Genomic DNA, 16,103 nt, shown 5'->3' on the forward strand with positions numbered 1-16,103 from the left:
AAGGCACCTCCCAGCCTGCTGGTCATGGGGTCCTGATACTGACAGGAATTTCATGTTCTCTAGAGAGATGTTCAGGATTTCCTGTTAAATTATGCCTATAGCATAAAAATGTGCGTATCATAATGTACCTTAAAAGATTAGGACTAACGTGGATGCATGAGTATTCTTTGTGAGCTTAGAAATGTAAATGCATCTTTCCTGCTTCAGTCGGACAGGGGCAGAGACTGGTCTGGAAGGATCGCTGCAATGGCTGCCCAGGGAGAGCAGCAGGTCCAGTTCAAGCTTGTCCTGGTGGGCGACAGCACTGGGAAGACAACGTTCGTGAAGTGCCACTTGACGGGCAAGAAGTATGTAGCCTCCCTGGCCTTGGAGGTGCACCCGCTCGTCTTCCATACCAACAGAGGAACCAAGTTCAACTTGTGGGACACAGCCGGCCAAGAGAAGTTTGGGGGCCTGCGCGATGGCTACTACATCCAAGCCCAGTGTGCCATTATAATGTTCGATGTAACATCAAGAGTTACTTACAAGAACATATCTAACTGGCACAGAGATCTGGTACGAGGGTGTGAAAACATCCCCATTGTATTGTGTGGCAACAAGGTGGATATTAAGGACAGGAAAGTGAAGGCAAAATCTACTGTGTTCCACCGAAAGAAGAATATCCAGTACTATGACATTTCTGCCAAAAGTAACTACAACTTTGAAAAGCCTTTCCTCTGGCTTGCCAGAAAGCTCATTGGCGATCCTAATTTGGAATTTGTTGCCATGCCTGCTCTTGCCCCACCTGACGTGGCCATGGATCCAGCTCTGGCAGCATAGTATGAGCATGATTTAGAGGTTGCTCAGATGACTGCCCTCCCGGATGAGGATGAGGACCTGTGAGAATGTGAAGCTGCGGCGCTGCGTCAGAAGTCTAGTTTTATAGGCAACTGTCCTGTGATGTCAGGGGTCCAGGGTGTGTGCCACCTTATTCAGCTAACAGATCGTGTGCTTCACTGGGATGCTGAAGGAGATGAATGGGCTTCGGAGTGAATGTGGCAGTTAAAACATACTTTAATATATTTTTTTTGGACTTGCATATTCAGCTGTTTGGAACAGTGTTGTTTCCTTCCTGAATTTCAAAGATAAGACTGCTAAGGTCGCATCACAATACTCAGTGGTGAAACTTTGTTTATTACTGTCATTCCCATTCTTTTCCTTTAGAATCAGAATGAAGTTGTATTTCAAATAATCTTTAAAAAAATGTAAATGCTTTGAAACTTCATATTGTTTTGTATACACAGTGAGCACTGAGGATAGAGGTTAAAGCTTTAATATTGTACACTTAAGATTATTAGACTGTTCCAAGGAACAAAACTACTTTCATCTAAAAGTAATATCCAATGAAATACTTAAGAATAAAAAATATTTGTGTTGTAAAATTAAAACATTAAATAATACAGGGAGATATAAGCCAGAAAAGGAAATCACCACATAATCTATATTTCTTCAAAATACATCAACATGCTATGTGAGTAAAAATAGACCCTGCTTACATTTTGAAATAGCTGTTGAGTATTCCATTGTTTAAATATATTGTAACCTAATCATTTTTGTAGACACATTGTTTCTACATTATCTAGTTATAAATAATAATAATAGTTAATTTCATATGTTTGTTTTTGGCTCTATGGTTCCAGAAGCAAAAGTCTAGAGTCCAAGAGTATACATACCGACAGTATGCTTTTAGAAAGACTAGCAGTTTCTATTCCAGCAACAGCCTGGCAACTGCCTAATGAATTCTCTTCAGACGTATCTGAAGAGCCATTTTCATGCAAGCAGTAAACAAGACTTTGCTTAGACCAGCAGTTGGCAGTGTTTCTCCCTCCCTTTGCAGGACAGGGTTATGTGGGTAGAGCTACAGCTGTACTTTAGACAGCAAATTCCTTTCTAACTGGGCTTGGATGGAGCTAAAGACCAGAAGGAAAAAAAAAAAAGGAAAATAAGACATTTGTAGCTGCATGGAGAGTGAAGACATTTACTTTTCTAGTGTAGTAGCTTAGGTGACTCACAGTGTCGCCATCTGGCAAAGAAACCCCAAATCTGTCCATTTCCAAGTTGGAAATAACCACAAGCTCCTGAACCCAGAAAAGTGTTGAGTGTGTGGGGTTGGGAATGGAGGGGGGGAAGAAGAAAGAGGAGGTAGATTTTGCTTTTCCAAATCATCTGATCTCAGATCTCTGGCAAAGTCTGTGTAGTCTCTGTACTGTGTCTACACACAACACACGAACGATAGGCAAAAGTAGTCTATGACAAGACTGTCTTCCTGCTGCACGGACAGGCATTCCAGCAGTTCCCGGTCGTCCTAGGAAGGCAACCTAGGAGGTACTAGGTTACTGAGTAGAGCTACTCAGGAAGACGCTAGATCCGCTCTCAACTGTTTCAATCCCCCCGCCCCCCGCACGGAAAAGTTTTTAGTCTACTGTACAGCGCCAGTAGTCCCTTCACTATAAAATTTATACATACAGTAGACATAAGGTGTAGAAAACTATATTATAAATTTGTATTTTAAAAAAGTAAAGATTAAAATGCTTACTTAGATAGCGCAAACTAACTTAAGGCTTTCTTTTTTATTTTTAATCTCTCAAATATGTGTGGATAAGTGCAAGTGCCGGTGCCTGCAGAGGCCGGAGGCCTCAAGATCCGCCTGGAGTTAAGTTACAGGCGGTTGTGAGCTAACCAGCATGGGTTCTCCAGTCACTCACAACAACTTTCTTAAAGGCTTTGCATTTAAAGGAAGACTACTTGTAAACACATGGCATCCTCAGTTAAGTAATGAGCGCTCAAATGAAGTAAAAGTACCTAATCTGTTACCATGTGGGACAAGTTATTAATAAATACTTTCTTCAGTCTGAGTCAGATTCCCGAGTGAATTTCCCGCCTTCACACAGCCTAATTCTTTACATTCTTTCTGCCTACACTCAACCCTCCTTCTGTTTCACACAATTCCTCCGGTGCTTGGAATGTTTAACCCCTGAAGCTCCGCCCCCTGCCCTCCCAACACCGCCCCCACCAAAGCCCCTGCTAGCACCGTGCTCTCGCTCGTTCCTCTTTATCTCTGTCTCGCAATAGCATTGCTCCCACAGCCTTAACACTCCGATGGCTCCGCCCTTTCCCGATGCCCCGCCCCAATGTGCCTTTTCCTACTGGCACCTACCCTCTCGCTCTCCCTCGCCTCTTTCCTCCTCCAGGGCCGCCCCCGTGGCCCCCACGCTCCCAGCCAGCTCCGCCCCCGCAGTTGGCTCCGCCCTTCCCTGAAGCCCGACCCCTAACATCCCCTCTAGTCCCGCCCCATCCTGCTGGCCCCGCCCCGTTCCCTTGGCCCCGCCCCTACCGCGTCCCGGGCTCCTCCTCTGCAGCACTGCAACAAGCCGGCTCCTGCGCGCTGACGTCACACGCTAGCGACAGTGACGCGCGGGCCGTTCGCCTCTCCTCAGCATTAGCCCCGGGGTGTCAGGGCGGCACCGTGCGGAGTCCTCGCCTGGAGCCGGTGCAGTTAGCCGCATCCCGGAATCCATGGTCACTGTGACGAGGAGGGAGGGCGTGGACGCCAAGTAGCCTCCCAGTCCCACCGCTGCGTGTCCGCGCCTGGCCGAGCCACCGCCACCAGTGAAGTTGGGGGCGGTTCCCGCTGTGCCGCCGCGGTTTCCAAGGGGTCAGAAACCGCTGTTTGTTTGGTCCGCGTAACCAGGGCGGATCGCGCGAGCCCTGCCTGGCCCGACGGTGGCGGGCTTGACGCGTCAGCCGGAGACCCGTGCCAGGTGTAGGAGTCGCAGTCTGGGCTTGGGTAGACAGACTTGCTTTCTCTTGTAGCATGCCATGTTCAAACTGCACCGTGGTGCCTCTGCCTTAAGTCCTGTAAGAAGACACTGGCGCATTTAGACCGGTGCTTATGGTCGCCACTGTCGTTCTGACTCCAGTCCCGTGTCATTGAGGTAAGTTGCACGTGGGGAAAACAGTGAGAGGCGGAATGGTGAACTCACCGCGGGTATAGATCTTATGTAGAGTCCATGGCTACCTCAACCTTAAGCGTTGGCACGTGAAGCACCTTCGTCTCAGTAGAATGTTAACTCAAAAGAGCACTTGTGTGTGGCTCAAGGCAATTCTTTGATATCATAAAATGATAACACAATCATAGTAGATGATAAACAGTCATCTAAATGGATTAGATACCTTTGGTCATACCAGTATATTTTAATGAGAAAATGAACAGCAGTTAACTGACTACCCTAAACTAATATATCGCTTCTCTTCCCACAATTTTCCGTGTGTAAAGTATTAAGAGTTTTACTACTTTAATAATTTAGTTTAACTTTAGGAAGGGTCCTGGGGATTGGATTAAAGGACATCATTTTTGCTAAGTGGGTGATCTGAGTTATATACTCCGCCCAATTTTTTTTTTAATTCTCTACTGTAAGATCTCGCAGAAGCAAAAATAATTTTATTACCTGCATAAATCACATCTGAAATGTTTGTGAAGGCTTAAAAGCCCTCATCCATCTGAGCTTTAATGATGGGCTTTTCTTATGATGCAGTGAATGGAGGTGATGGGTGGCAGCCAGACAGAAAAAGCAGTAAACTCTTTGTTACTAGTTTTAAGAATCTAGAGGTCTACACTTAAAATTGCCTCTTGTTCTGGTGAAACCCGAGTAACCTATTTTGTGGGAAAACTGGCGTTTAAACAGAAAAAAAGGCTGTCAGGAATCTGATAAGGGCTATGAAACTTAACCATAGAAGATCTTTTGAGGTCGTTTTAATAATGCATTGGCATTGTATTCCAGGTAGATTTTACTCGTCTAGTGTACTGTCTTGTCTAAATCAGGACGTGATAGCTTTTCACATATATGTAGTCTTATTTGCGTGTTAGTAGCTTCTACTCCAAACTCCTAGGATATTGTCTGAATATATTTACCATAAAGAAAACACATACCTTGAAAAAGTAATAGCATTCCTATATTTCGTTTTCTAACTTTTTTTCTTGGTAATGAAAAATAGAGAAGAATTTTCCTTTCTGAGAAGATACGTTGATCCTTTTTTGCAATTCGGGTTGTCTCTATTGATTTGGAAGAACAGTGTATATATGTTTTACCTGCAGACAGTACCAGGAGACTTCTTGGCATCTTCTATTATCTTCTATTCCCTTCGGAGTAACTTGTCCATCCAGTATCTGAAACAGATAATGCTTAATGCCTGTCAGTGTGGGTTTTCCTGACTGATGAAGAGACAGTCAGGAAAATACCTGTATGCTTTGACAGTTTTCATATGTTGTTCATAATATTGTATCGAATACTGCTTATTTGTAACAGTTTTTAGAACAGTGGAAAGGAAGGTATCTAATTTCTGGAGCATAATTGACATACTTAAAAGAAACCTGATATTGTAGCAAAACTTTAAATGTTAAAGTGAAGAATTTGGAAATGGGGAATTGTTTGAGTATGTTTTTTCCAGTGCTAAGGATCAAACCAAGGGGCCTGGTGCATGCTAGACAAGTGCTTCTGCCACCAACCTATATGCCCATTCCTGTTTAAAAATTTAAGTAGGACTAGCAAGGTGGACCAGAGGGAAAGGCACTTGCCACACCTGATAGCCTTAGTTCAGTCCCCACGACCTACCTACCTGGTGGAAGAACGAACTCCCACAAGTCTCCGTAGTAAACACATACACACAGAGTCTCAGTGCATAGTTTTTTTAATATAAGTAGGAGAAATTGATTTACCCAATGTTCTTCCTATTTGTGTCAGTACACATGGCTGATTAATTTTATTGTTTTGACTAGCTAATCAAATTTTTTGTTTGTTTGTTTTTTTGAGACAGGGTTTCTGTGTGTAGGCTTGGCTGTCCTGGACTTGCTTTGTAGATCAGGCTGGCCTCAAATCACAGAGACCCTCCTGCCTCTGCCTTCCCAGTGCTAGGATTACAGACGTGCGACACCACCCCTGGCTACCAATCAATTATAGTTCAAAATTCAGATGATACAAAGGATTGAAGAGTTCTTAACTCTTCATTTTCCTTCTTTAAAAGCAATAATGCTAACTTGTTTTGTGTCTTTACAGAGGTATTTCTTATATGCTTCTGTGTTTGCATGTATATAGATATAAAGAAATGTAAACATATATATACATATGTTTTCCTCTTTCTGCACAAATAGTGTGTTTGCTAATTGCCAACTGATACAAATCTAGACAAATCTTGGAAAAGAGACTGTCAACTGAAAGATTGCCTCCATCAGACTGTCCTGTGAACGCATCTGTGAGCGTTTTCTTGGTTAATATTGGTGTGGGAGAGCTCCATCGCTGTGGTGGTGCCTCCCTTAGGCAGGTGCTTTGGGTTGTGTAAGAAAGCCAGCTGATGCAGGCAGTCTGTTTTACTATCATTTGTTTCATTTCATTTGAAATTGTTTTCTAGTGTAATTACTTAGTTGTGAAGTCTCAGAGCTATGAAGTAGGAAGCTCATATTTTCCTTCTGATACGCATTGACTGCAGAAACGGAAAGCTTGTGTACTGAAACCCATTAACCATGAATTTTTGGTTGCTCAGAAAGGTACCTGATGGTAATTAGATTTCTCTGTCTACCTTCTTACCAAGGGCAGTGCATTTGGCTTTCTGAATTAGCACCACCGTGTTCAGCGTGTGGATGGCAGTACAAGGAAATACTAGACATACTGTTTCCGCATTGTTGGTGTAGTCCCTAGAAAGGAATTGGCAATTAAATTTGGAGGAAGAGCCAAACTGACAAATTTTGTTATTTTCTTTCTTGCCAAACAGTCACAAAACAATAACGGTTATGAAATAACCTCAGTATGTGGTTATTATTCAATGTAATTTTATTTTAAAGAGTTGAGTCTTCTAAGATGAGTTTAGCATGATTTGTTCTCTAAATAATGTAGTAATATGATACATTAAACTTTCATGGTCTGGAGATAACATTAAATTTTGGCTGGTTTCCAAATAGCCATTACACTATGCCAGTTGATTCAGTGTAGACCATGTGTAGAAAGACTTTTCCTCTACCTCACTGTTGATGGCTGAAGTTTTATGATAATATCTTAATTCTTCTTTCTCTAAGGTTGCTAACAGAGGATTATCAGTATAGAAATTGAAATGTGATTGATTATAACGTCTTTTTTAAAGTTGAGAAAGATTTCTTGTCACAAAATTTCATGAATATTTTACTTCAGGCTGGATTTTAACCTTTAGCTTTCAGGACTATAATAATTCTGTAATTAAAGAAAATTGAATTTTTTAGAAGGATCCTTTAAAAAATTAGTACTGATAGAAGAAAACATCGGTTTATTAATATTAGTGAACTGTGGCAGAGATTTTAATTTTCCTACAAGCCCATTTCCTCCTCAGAGGGAACATACATTGGAAACATGCTTGCTATGAGTGGAAACAAAGGGCAAATTGGGTGAATGAAGTATCAGTTTCAGATTAAAATAGTGAATTCCTGCATGTCTGCAGAACAGAAATCTTGCCCCTGAGCTGTATTTATGGCTTTCTCACATGCTTTCATTTTTAAGATTTCACTACCTACTGTACTTTTTTTTTTTTTTATTTTTTTTCTGGCTTAACCTAAGATGATAAGATGATAGTCATGCTTCTCTAGGGAAACAACTAATAGAATATATATATATATACACACACATACATATACATGTATATGTATGATATATATGATATATACATATATAGTATATGTGTGTGTGTGTGTATAATGCTGAAAAAGTAGGTTCTAATGCCAGTGAAGGAGTGAGTGGAGTGCCTCAGCAGTAGCATAGATGAATGTGCCAGCAAGAGTGAGGGCAATCAGGCAAAGAGCAAAAGCTTTCATCTTCCTTGTCCTTTTATGTGGACTGTCACCAGATTTGTGGCCAAGATTTAGGATGGACTTCCTATCTCAAATGATCCAGATTTGGAGTGAATCTTTCCATTTTAAGTACTCAAATCAAGAAAAATCCCTCAAAGGTGTGCCCAGCACTTGGGTTTTAGTTGATTCCAGATGTAGTCAAGTTGATAAGCAAGATTAGTCAAGCTACTAACAAGTTTGTCTTCGTTGGATAATCTTCGAAGTATGGTAATCAAACCAGTTCATATTAAGCTGGGCATAGCGGTATATACTTGTAGTCCCAGCATTTATAATTAGGAGGGGGCATGAGTTAGTTTGAGGAAGGCATGAAATTAATGACCTGTCTCAAAAAGATTTTGTCTTTATGACAGATAAGGATCTTACTAAGTAAGGTTTTCCATACTAAAAGACTATGCAAGAAATGGGCAAAGAATATAGAGAAAACACAAATGTTCAATAAATGTGGAATAATTTTTCAAATTTATCAGTTAGAAAAAGAATTGAAATGAAGCATTGTCTCATCAAACATCAGCAACAACAACAAAGTGATACATTCCTTGGGTTGCTGGTATATTGCTTCAATTAATCCTCATAGTGATTCTTTAAGTAGTATACTTTGTTTATCTGCATTTCCAGGTGAGTAAAGACACAGATTTCAATAGTGTAAGGCAGTGGTTTTCAACCTTCCTAATGCTGCAGTTTTTTAGTACAGTTTCTCATGTTGCAGTGACCCCAACCATAAAGTTATTTTCATTGCTACTTTGTAAATGTAATTGTCCTTACCCTATGAATCATATTGTAAATATCTGATATGCAACCCCCTCTTTGAGAAACATTGTTGTAAGGTCAGGCGACAAGTAATAGAACCAGGATTTAGGCTCTCTCTTAGTGTTCTGTTGCTGTGACAAAACCCCATGACCAGTACAACTCTTACAAAGGAAAGCACTTAATTGGGGGCTTGCCTGTGATTTCAGAGGGTTAGTCGATTATAACAGGACCATTGAAGCAGGTGAGAAGGTGTGGCATGGTACAGGAGTATTAGCTGACACCTTTGCATCCTGATTCATCAGCAGGCCCGTGCTTGGGCGGGGGGGGGGGCGCGGAATTGGGGTGGCCTGGGCTTGGTATGGCTTTTGAAATCTCAAAGCCCACTCCCAGAGATACACTTCTTTCAACAAAGTCATACCTCCTTCAACAAGGCCACACCTCCTCCATCAAGGCAACTCCTTGTCCTTCCAAACAGTTCTTCATGGGGAAAGCGGAGAACAACTAAGCATGTAAATACATCAGCCAGTGAGACCATTCTCATTCAGACCAGTTCCACTGCTCTCTGAAAAAGCAAAGTTTATTATAATAGTGTGTGTTTGTAAGTATGATATATGTGAGTGTAGGGCATGTAAGTCATGCACGTGTGTGGAGGACAGATAACTTTATGGTGTTCCCTCCTTCCAAGGATCAAACTCTGGTCTCCATGCTTGCCTGGCAAGTTCTTTGAAACCACTGAGCCAGCCATCTTGCTGGCCTAGCTCTGTAACTGCTGCCCTTTAGTTGCTTCTCTGTTTTTTTTATAATGAATAGCAGAATCTGGAAACAACCCAGATGTCCCTCCACTGAGGAATGGATACAAAAATTGTGGTACATTTACACAATGGAATAGTACTTAGCAATTAAAAACAAGGAAATCATGAAATTTGCAGGCAAATGGTGGGAACTAGAAAAGATCATCCTGAGTGAGGTATTCCAGAAGCAGAAAGACTCACATGGTATATACTCACTTATAAGTGGATATTAGACATATAGGATAAATATACTGAAATCTGTACACCTAAAGATGCTAAGCAAGAAGGAGGACCCTGGGAAAGATGCTCAATCCTCATTCAGAAAGGCAAACGGAAGAAGGCGAAAACAAGGAACAAGACAAGAGGGCCACAGAGGTTCTCTGAAAGACTCTGCCCAGCAGGGTATTAAAGCAAATGCTGAGACTTATAGCCAAACTTTGGGCAGGGTACAGGGAATCTTATGAAGGAAGGTGGAGATAGAAAGACCTGGAAGGGTCTGGAACTCTACAAGGAGAACAACAGAACCAAAATTATGGGCACAGGGGTCTTTTCTGAGATTGATACTCCAACCAAGGACCATTCATAGAGATAACCTAGAACCCCTGCACAGATATAGCTCGTGGCAGCTCAGTCTCCAAATGGGCTTCGTAGTAATGGGAACAGGGACTGTCTCTGACATGAACTCAGTGGCTGGCTCTTTGATCATGCCCCCCTGAGGAAGCGGGGTGGGTCAGCCTTACCAGGCCACAGAGGAAGACTATGAAAGACAGTCTTGATGAGACCTGATAGGCTAGGGTTAGATGGAAGGGGAGGAGGTTCTCCCCTATCAGTGGGCTGGGGAAGGGGTATGGGAGGAGAAGAGGGAGGGAGGATGGGATTGGGAGGGGACGAGGATGGGAGCTACAGCTGGAATACAAAGTGAATAAATTGTAATTAAAAAATTATATTAAAAAAGAAAAAAGATTGAGTCAGCATTTTAGACAGTATTGTTTAACAGTGGTGGATGTTTACTGCTCTAGTCTATGGCATGAACCTGGGAGAGCAGGACCTAAAAATGAGGTCAACTGAAGGCTCATGCAATCGGCAACTTTATTCAGAGTATCAGACAACTTATACTCTGAGGGTTAAGAGTAACATGAGTAAAGTGTACAGTCACAAAGCCAAGCCACTTGTGGCAAAAACAGATTTTTCATAGAAGCACATGAATACCAACAGCTGAAGTAAACTCCTAGTAAACTATCCACTACACCTGGGAGGAGCACAAAACACATTCCAAGAACAATTCTGTGTTTTGAAGAAACTGAGGTCACAGGACCCTTGTCTTGTTTTCTGGAGTTTTCTCACAAGCACTCAGAATTCTCACGGAACTTTGCTTTTTTTTTTTTTTTTTTTTTACATTTTTAAAATTTTTATTAATTACAGTTTATTTACTTTTATCCCCCCTGTAGCTCCTTCCTCCAGTCCCAATCCCTTCCTTCCCTTCTCCACCCTGCTCCTCCCCCAGTCCGCTGATAGGAAAGAACTTCCTCTCCTTCCTTCTGATCCTAGTCAATTAGGTCTCATCAGGAGTGGCTGCATTGTCTTCTTCTGTGGCCTGGTAAGGCTGCTTCCCCCCCCCCCCCCCGGGAGAGGTAATTAAAGAGCAGGCCAATCAGTTCATGTCAGAAACAGTCCCTGTTCCTATTACAATGGAATCCACTTGGACACTGAACTGCCATAGGCTACATAGGTTATCTCCATGAGTGGTCCTTGGTTGGAGTATCAGTCTCAGAGAAGACCCCTGTGCCCAGATTTTTTGGTTCTGTTGCTTTCCTTGTGGAGATCCTGTTCTCTCTGGGTCTTACTATCTCCCTCTTCTTTCATAAGATTCCCTGCACTCTACCCAAAGTTTGGCTATAAGTCTCAGTATCTGCTTTGATACCCTGCAGGGTAGAGACTTTCAGAGGCCCTCTGTGGGAGGCTCTTGTCCTGTTCAGTGTTCCAACATAGACATTTCTGCAAGATGCTTAAGTAATATGTTTGTAAGCTTTAACACTTGCATAGTCTGATTTTAAATTTTATTCTAAGAAAGTCCTTACAATAAATGACAATAGTAACATTAAAATATAAGTTATCTTACCTGAAATTGTTGAATTGTTGAAACAACTTTGAGAAATTGTGTCTTATTAAGCTTATATTCTTATTATTAAAGTACCCCGGTAATGCTACAGATTCATGTAGGAAAAGGATTGCTTTTTTGTGTCTGTATCAATAGTATGTTTAGTATTAGATGTTTCAAAGCATCATAATAACGCTGAAGTACCACTTTTTTGTTTTAAGTGTAAAGTTTATTAAGTATAAAGTTTATTAAGTATAAAGTTTATTTGACCTTCAGTCAAGATGTGGATATCTTTTTGTTAAAATTTGTTTAATCTCTGTCAATTCTTTTTTGTGTGTAGCATATCTATAAAAATGCCTTAGAAAAGAGACATGGAGAGGTATGTTAGACTACAGAAGATTGGAGAAGGTTCATTTGGAAAAGCTGTTCTTGTTAAATCTACAGAGGACGGCAGACATTATGTTATCAAGGAAATTAACATCTCAAGAGTAAGTATAGTTTAGTTCAGTTGCACAAGTAATAATTTGGTTACAGTAGGAAATTTTATTAGGGAACTGTGTAACCTAACGAGGAAGAGTGCTGTAATCCCACTGAGAACCACTGATTTCTGAGGAAGCTGTCTTTTCTGATTTTTTTCTGATATGGGCCTGTACTTGTATGTAGAAACATATACTTCCTGTCCTGCAACTTAATCTAGATGGGGTCCCCAAAGAGGGTTTCAGAATGAACCGGCTCCATTCACTTTTTGTTAACTTACTGCTATCTGTTATTGATGGGCTTGTAACTTTATTAGTGGTTTCACTATTTTACTTTTTCTTCCTACTTAAGATGTCCAGTAAGGAAAGGCACGAATCAAGGAGAGAAGTTGCTGTATTGGCAAACATGAAGCATCCAAACATTGTCCAATATAAAGAATCATTTGAAGGTCAGATATTTTGCAAACATTTAAAATAAGCTCTGAGACACTTCTAATTTTTGGGTATTTTACGTATAAGGAATTATTTGTGAATGTATTTTTAGGGGAAAAAATGAGGTGTTTGTTTGTTTAATCCCTATACATGTAAGTATCAGTTTGATTCTAGGATAGTGTTAACACCAAACTGCCCCCTTATAGCTTAATACTGATTCATTGTTAGTAGTGATTACTTAAAAAGAAGCAGTATAGTGGAAAACTTTGGAGGACAAAATTAACAATAATTAACATTTTAAACTTGACACTCCATATTAGTATTCCTATCACTAATACTGAGAAAATGTTATGATCTTGAGTTTTAAAAATAATTTCTTTATTTTTGACAATTTCATGCATGTATAATTTAATCATATTTCACACACATCCCATTTCTGTCTTCTTCCCAGCATTCCCTCTTCCAACTTTTGTGTCTTCTCTCTCTGTCTCTTTGTCTCTCTTTTTGCTGTCTCTCTCTTTTAAATAACCCACTGACTATAATTAGGGTTGCCTGCATGTATGTAGATGTCAGGTTATTTATTGAATCTTAGGAAGTTTACCAGTTGGTTACATCCCTGAAGAAAGCTGACCCCTTCTTCCTCAGTACCCAGAAACTGCCATATCTTTTCATGTAGGGGTGACCCCTCATGTGCTCTTCCCCAGTCTGTCTAGAATCTTAACAGGCTCCATCCTTACCTACAAATACATGTATGATTTAACAAGGGAGGCTCATTCTTTACATGTGACTTTGCTGTATTTTTGTTGTACTTCATTTTTAACAATACATGCTTGTGATACATGTTCAGAAGGTATAGGCATAAATGACTACAAGTTCTCAGTTCTTCTAATTTCACCCTCATTCGAACTCCCTAGGAATTAGCACGGTTGACAACCCAGGGTTAATTCTTAGCCTGTTCACTGTGCCTACATGACATTCTGTGTTAGGGAAGCAAAGTCCTTGTTTTCCCCTCTGCTCTTTTACCACAATGCTCAAGACTTTTGTGACTTAAAAGGTGTGGAAGTCTTTCCAGTAGCTAACAAGCATCTCTGCAGTGGATGGCAGCTTGAAGCCCTCTAATCCAGTTCCCATCAGACACTGTCTGCCTGCAGGTAGTGTCATGTAGCCCAGATTGGGGACAGTCCCCACACTGTCTCTATTTCAGATCCAGCAACAAGTCCAGACCTGTGAATTTCTTCCAAACAAGCTACATATGGACGTTCCTGTGACTTCCTTTCAGATCTGATTAATTTGCTACAGAACTCACAGAACTCCAGGAGACAGTACTTAATAAAGTTATAATAAACATGAGACATACATACATACACTCATGTATATCTTTTATAATGAACACATGTACACACCACAAACTGTTAGAAAACAATAGTTAAAATATCTGGGGTATTTTGGCTTTTAAACGAAGAGGTGGTAAAGTAAGAAAAGAGTACTAGAAATAGCCAAGCAGTGTGCTTGTACTAATATTTTCTTTTTTTTTTTTTTTTTTTTTTTTATCAGTTACATTTTATTAACTCTGTATCCCAGCGGTGTCCCGATCCCTCATTCCCTCCCAGTCCCTCTAATATTTTCTAACTCACATTCTATTAATGTTTTTCTGGCATGCCCTCACTTATTTTCTTATGTGTCATTTTCACTTGGCTTACCCGGGTTTTGTTTTTTATTTTGAATTTGAAACTGCTTCAGCTTCAAGCAGTTTCTAAGGTAGTGGCTGTTTTGGGTGTTTGGGGTGTCTTTAAAAATCCTGTGAGGGTATTTGTGTATCCGTAATCTTGTGCAAAGTAATCTGACAAAAGTGGGATAAGATGTTAGAAGGAATGCATATACATTTTGTCTCTGACAGAAAATACTTTTCTATATTAATTATATATTTAAGTATATATTGACTGGGTGTGGTACCAGACACCTACATTACTAGTACTAGGTAGGTGAAGGCAGGAGGATTGAGAGATTGAGGCTAGCCTGGCCAACAATATATGGAGAGTTTGGCAAGCAAGCATTCAGGCAGGGGGTGGATGGATGGGAGGGAAGGGAGGGAAGGGAGGGGGAGATTGGAAGGAGAGAACAAAAGGTAATTTTACCTCTAAATAATAGGTATCTGAATAGCAGAAAATGTAACTAGTTCATGTGCTAAATTCTCAACATTTCTCAAATTTGTTTGTGTTCTTTGTAACTTCCCATAGTCGCCCATAGTTGCCCCTCACCCTTTCAAACACAGGGCTTCTGAGGAAGCACTTGCACTAAGTCACATCTCCATCTCTGACACAGGATCTTGCCATGTAACTCAGATTAGGCTCAGACTTTCAGTCTTTCTTCTTCAGCCTCCTGGCATAACACTTAGCTTACAGAGCATAGAAGGTTTGCTATAAACAGTCGTCGAAAGACCATCATTTTTTTCTTGAAATTATTTATTGTTACTGCTCTTTGTTTCCTCCCAAAAATAGTCTAAGTACTAATAAGTATTTAAGTGATGACATACGATATGCAACTTCTGGGTTGTATAGAGGCTCCCCCCCATATTGTCATTTTTAAGGTTTATTTTATGTATGTTTGCTTATATGTGTCTTAAGTGCACCATGTGCCTACTTTGTGCTCTTGGAGCTCAGAAGGCAACATCAGATCCCATGAAACTGGATTTATCAGTGATTTTGAGCCACCATGTGTGTTTTGGGAACCAAATTTTGGTCCTCTCCAAGTGTTCTTAACCACTGAGTCGTCTCTCCAGTCCGTTTAATTTTGTCATTTCCAGTGTGTATATTTAGATGATCTTTCCATCCCAGTAACAGTCATGCAGATTCTTAATTTAATCCAGATAAGTTTCTAGTTCTAATGGTATATTATAGGCAGTATATCAGAAGAGTATATAAGAATCCTCAATAAGAGTGCCATCACATATGGAGAGAAATGAGAGTTTCTAGAAATATGGCCATTGTGCAGATTGTAAGGACATAAGAAGTAGGGACACTCCTTTCAGTTGTGATAGTTTCCTTAGTCATTGTTCAGCAAATGTTACAAGCGATATTGACCACTATTCTTTTGTTTAAAAAAACGAAACAACAACAACAATAAAAAAGCTGGTGGTAGAAGGAATGATTGTTTTCTAGATCTTTCTCCATGCATAAAGGTATAAAAAAATACAAAACAGATTATGGCTATTTGTTTTCAGAAAATAAAAGAAAACTCTGGGGGTCAGAAGTAGAGGTTGTACCTTATTTGCTGTTGAATCCTCAAAGTTCATTATAGCATTTATTGTCGTGTTTGTGTTTAGTGAACAATTAATTCAAGTGAATAATTCAAAACTGAAAAGTAGTCATTTCAAGTCTAAAATATGGACTCTGAAAAGCTGTTGGGAAAACATGACAATGTAGCATTTAAGGAAATTGAGCGAAATTATATTGTTCTGCATTTTATTTATGTTCTCGAAGTATTAAGGAGAGAATGAACAATGTTCTCTACTCAGATGGTATATTTCTGGTAGAAAAATGGCTAATACATAGTTGCCTAAAACTTAAGTCATTGTACAAGCTGTATAGGCAGAGTACCTAGACTTTGTGCCCTAACATTTTGAAGATTGTTTGCTCTTTTGTTTAGCTGCTGCT

At 40.3% G+C, this 16,103-nt stretch overlaps 2 protein-coding genes across 9 annotated transcripts in view; both read left to right on the plus strand.

Annotated features, from left to right (window-relative positions):
• Positions 1 to 246: 246 nt before the first annotated feature.
• Positions 247 to 1,464, plus strand: LOC110540131 (GTP-binding nuclear protein Ran-like). The gene has a single exon (XM_021626948.2). It carries the CDS (start codon positions 247 to 249, stop codon positions 817 to 819), a length of 573 nt encoding a protein of 190 aa, XP_021482623.1. The 3' UTR covers positions 820 to 1,464.
• Positions 1,465 to 3,413: 1,949 nt separating this feature from the next.
• Nek1 (NIMA related kinase 1) overlaps positions 3,414 to 16,103 on the plus strand; it is a 134,354-nt gene continuing 121,664 nt past the window's right edge. For 5 of the 8 annotated variants that reach the window (XM_060381824.1, XM_060381828.1, XM_060381826.1 and 2 more), the window contains exons 1-3: positions 3,425 to 3,974; positions 11,883 to 12,030; positions 12,371 to 12,467. In XM_060381824.1, the coding sequence (XP_060237807.1) occupies positions 11,914 to 12,030; positions 12,371 to 12,467 (214 nt within the window). In that variant the 5' untranslated portion in view covers positions 3,425 to 3,974; positions 11,883 to 11,913. Of the gene's footprint in view, positions 3,975 to 11,882; positions 12,031 to 12,370; positions 12,468 to 16,103 lie in introns of all 8 variants that reach the window. The other 3 variants (XR_009591396.1, XM_060381832.1, XM_060381827.1) reach the window with 3 other exon arrangements.

The sequence above is a fragment of the Meriones unguiculatus genome, chromosome 4, assembly GCF_030254825.1.
Source record: "Meriones unguiculatus strain TT.TT164.6M chromosome 4, Bangor_MerUng_6.1, whole genome shotgun sequence".
Taxonomy (NCBI): Eukaryota; Metazoa; Chordata; class Mammalia; order Rodentia; family Muridae; genus Meriones; species Meriones unguiculatus.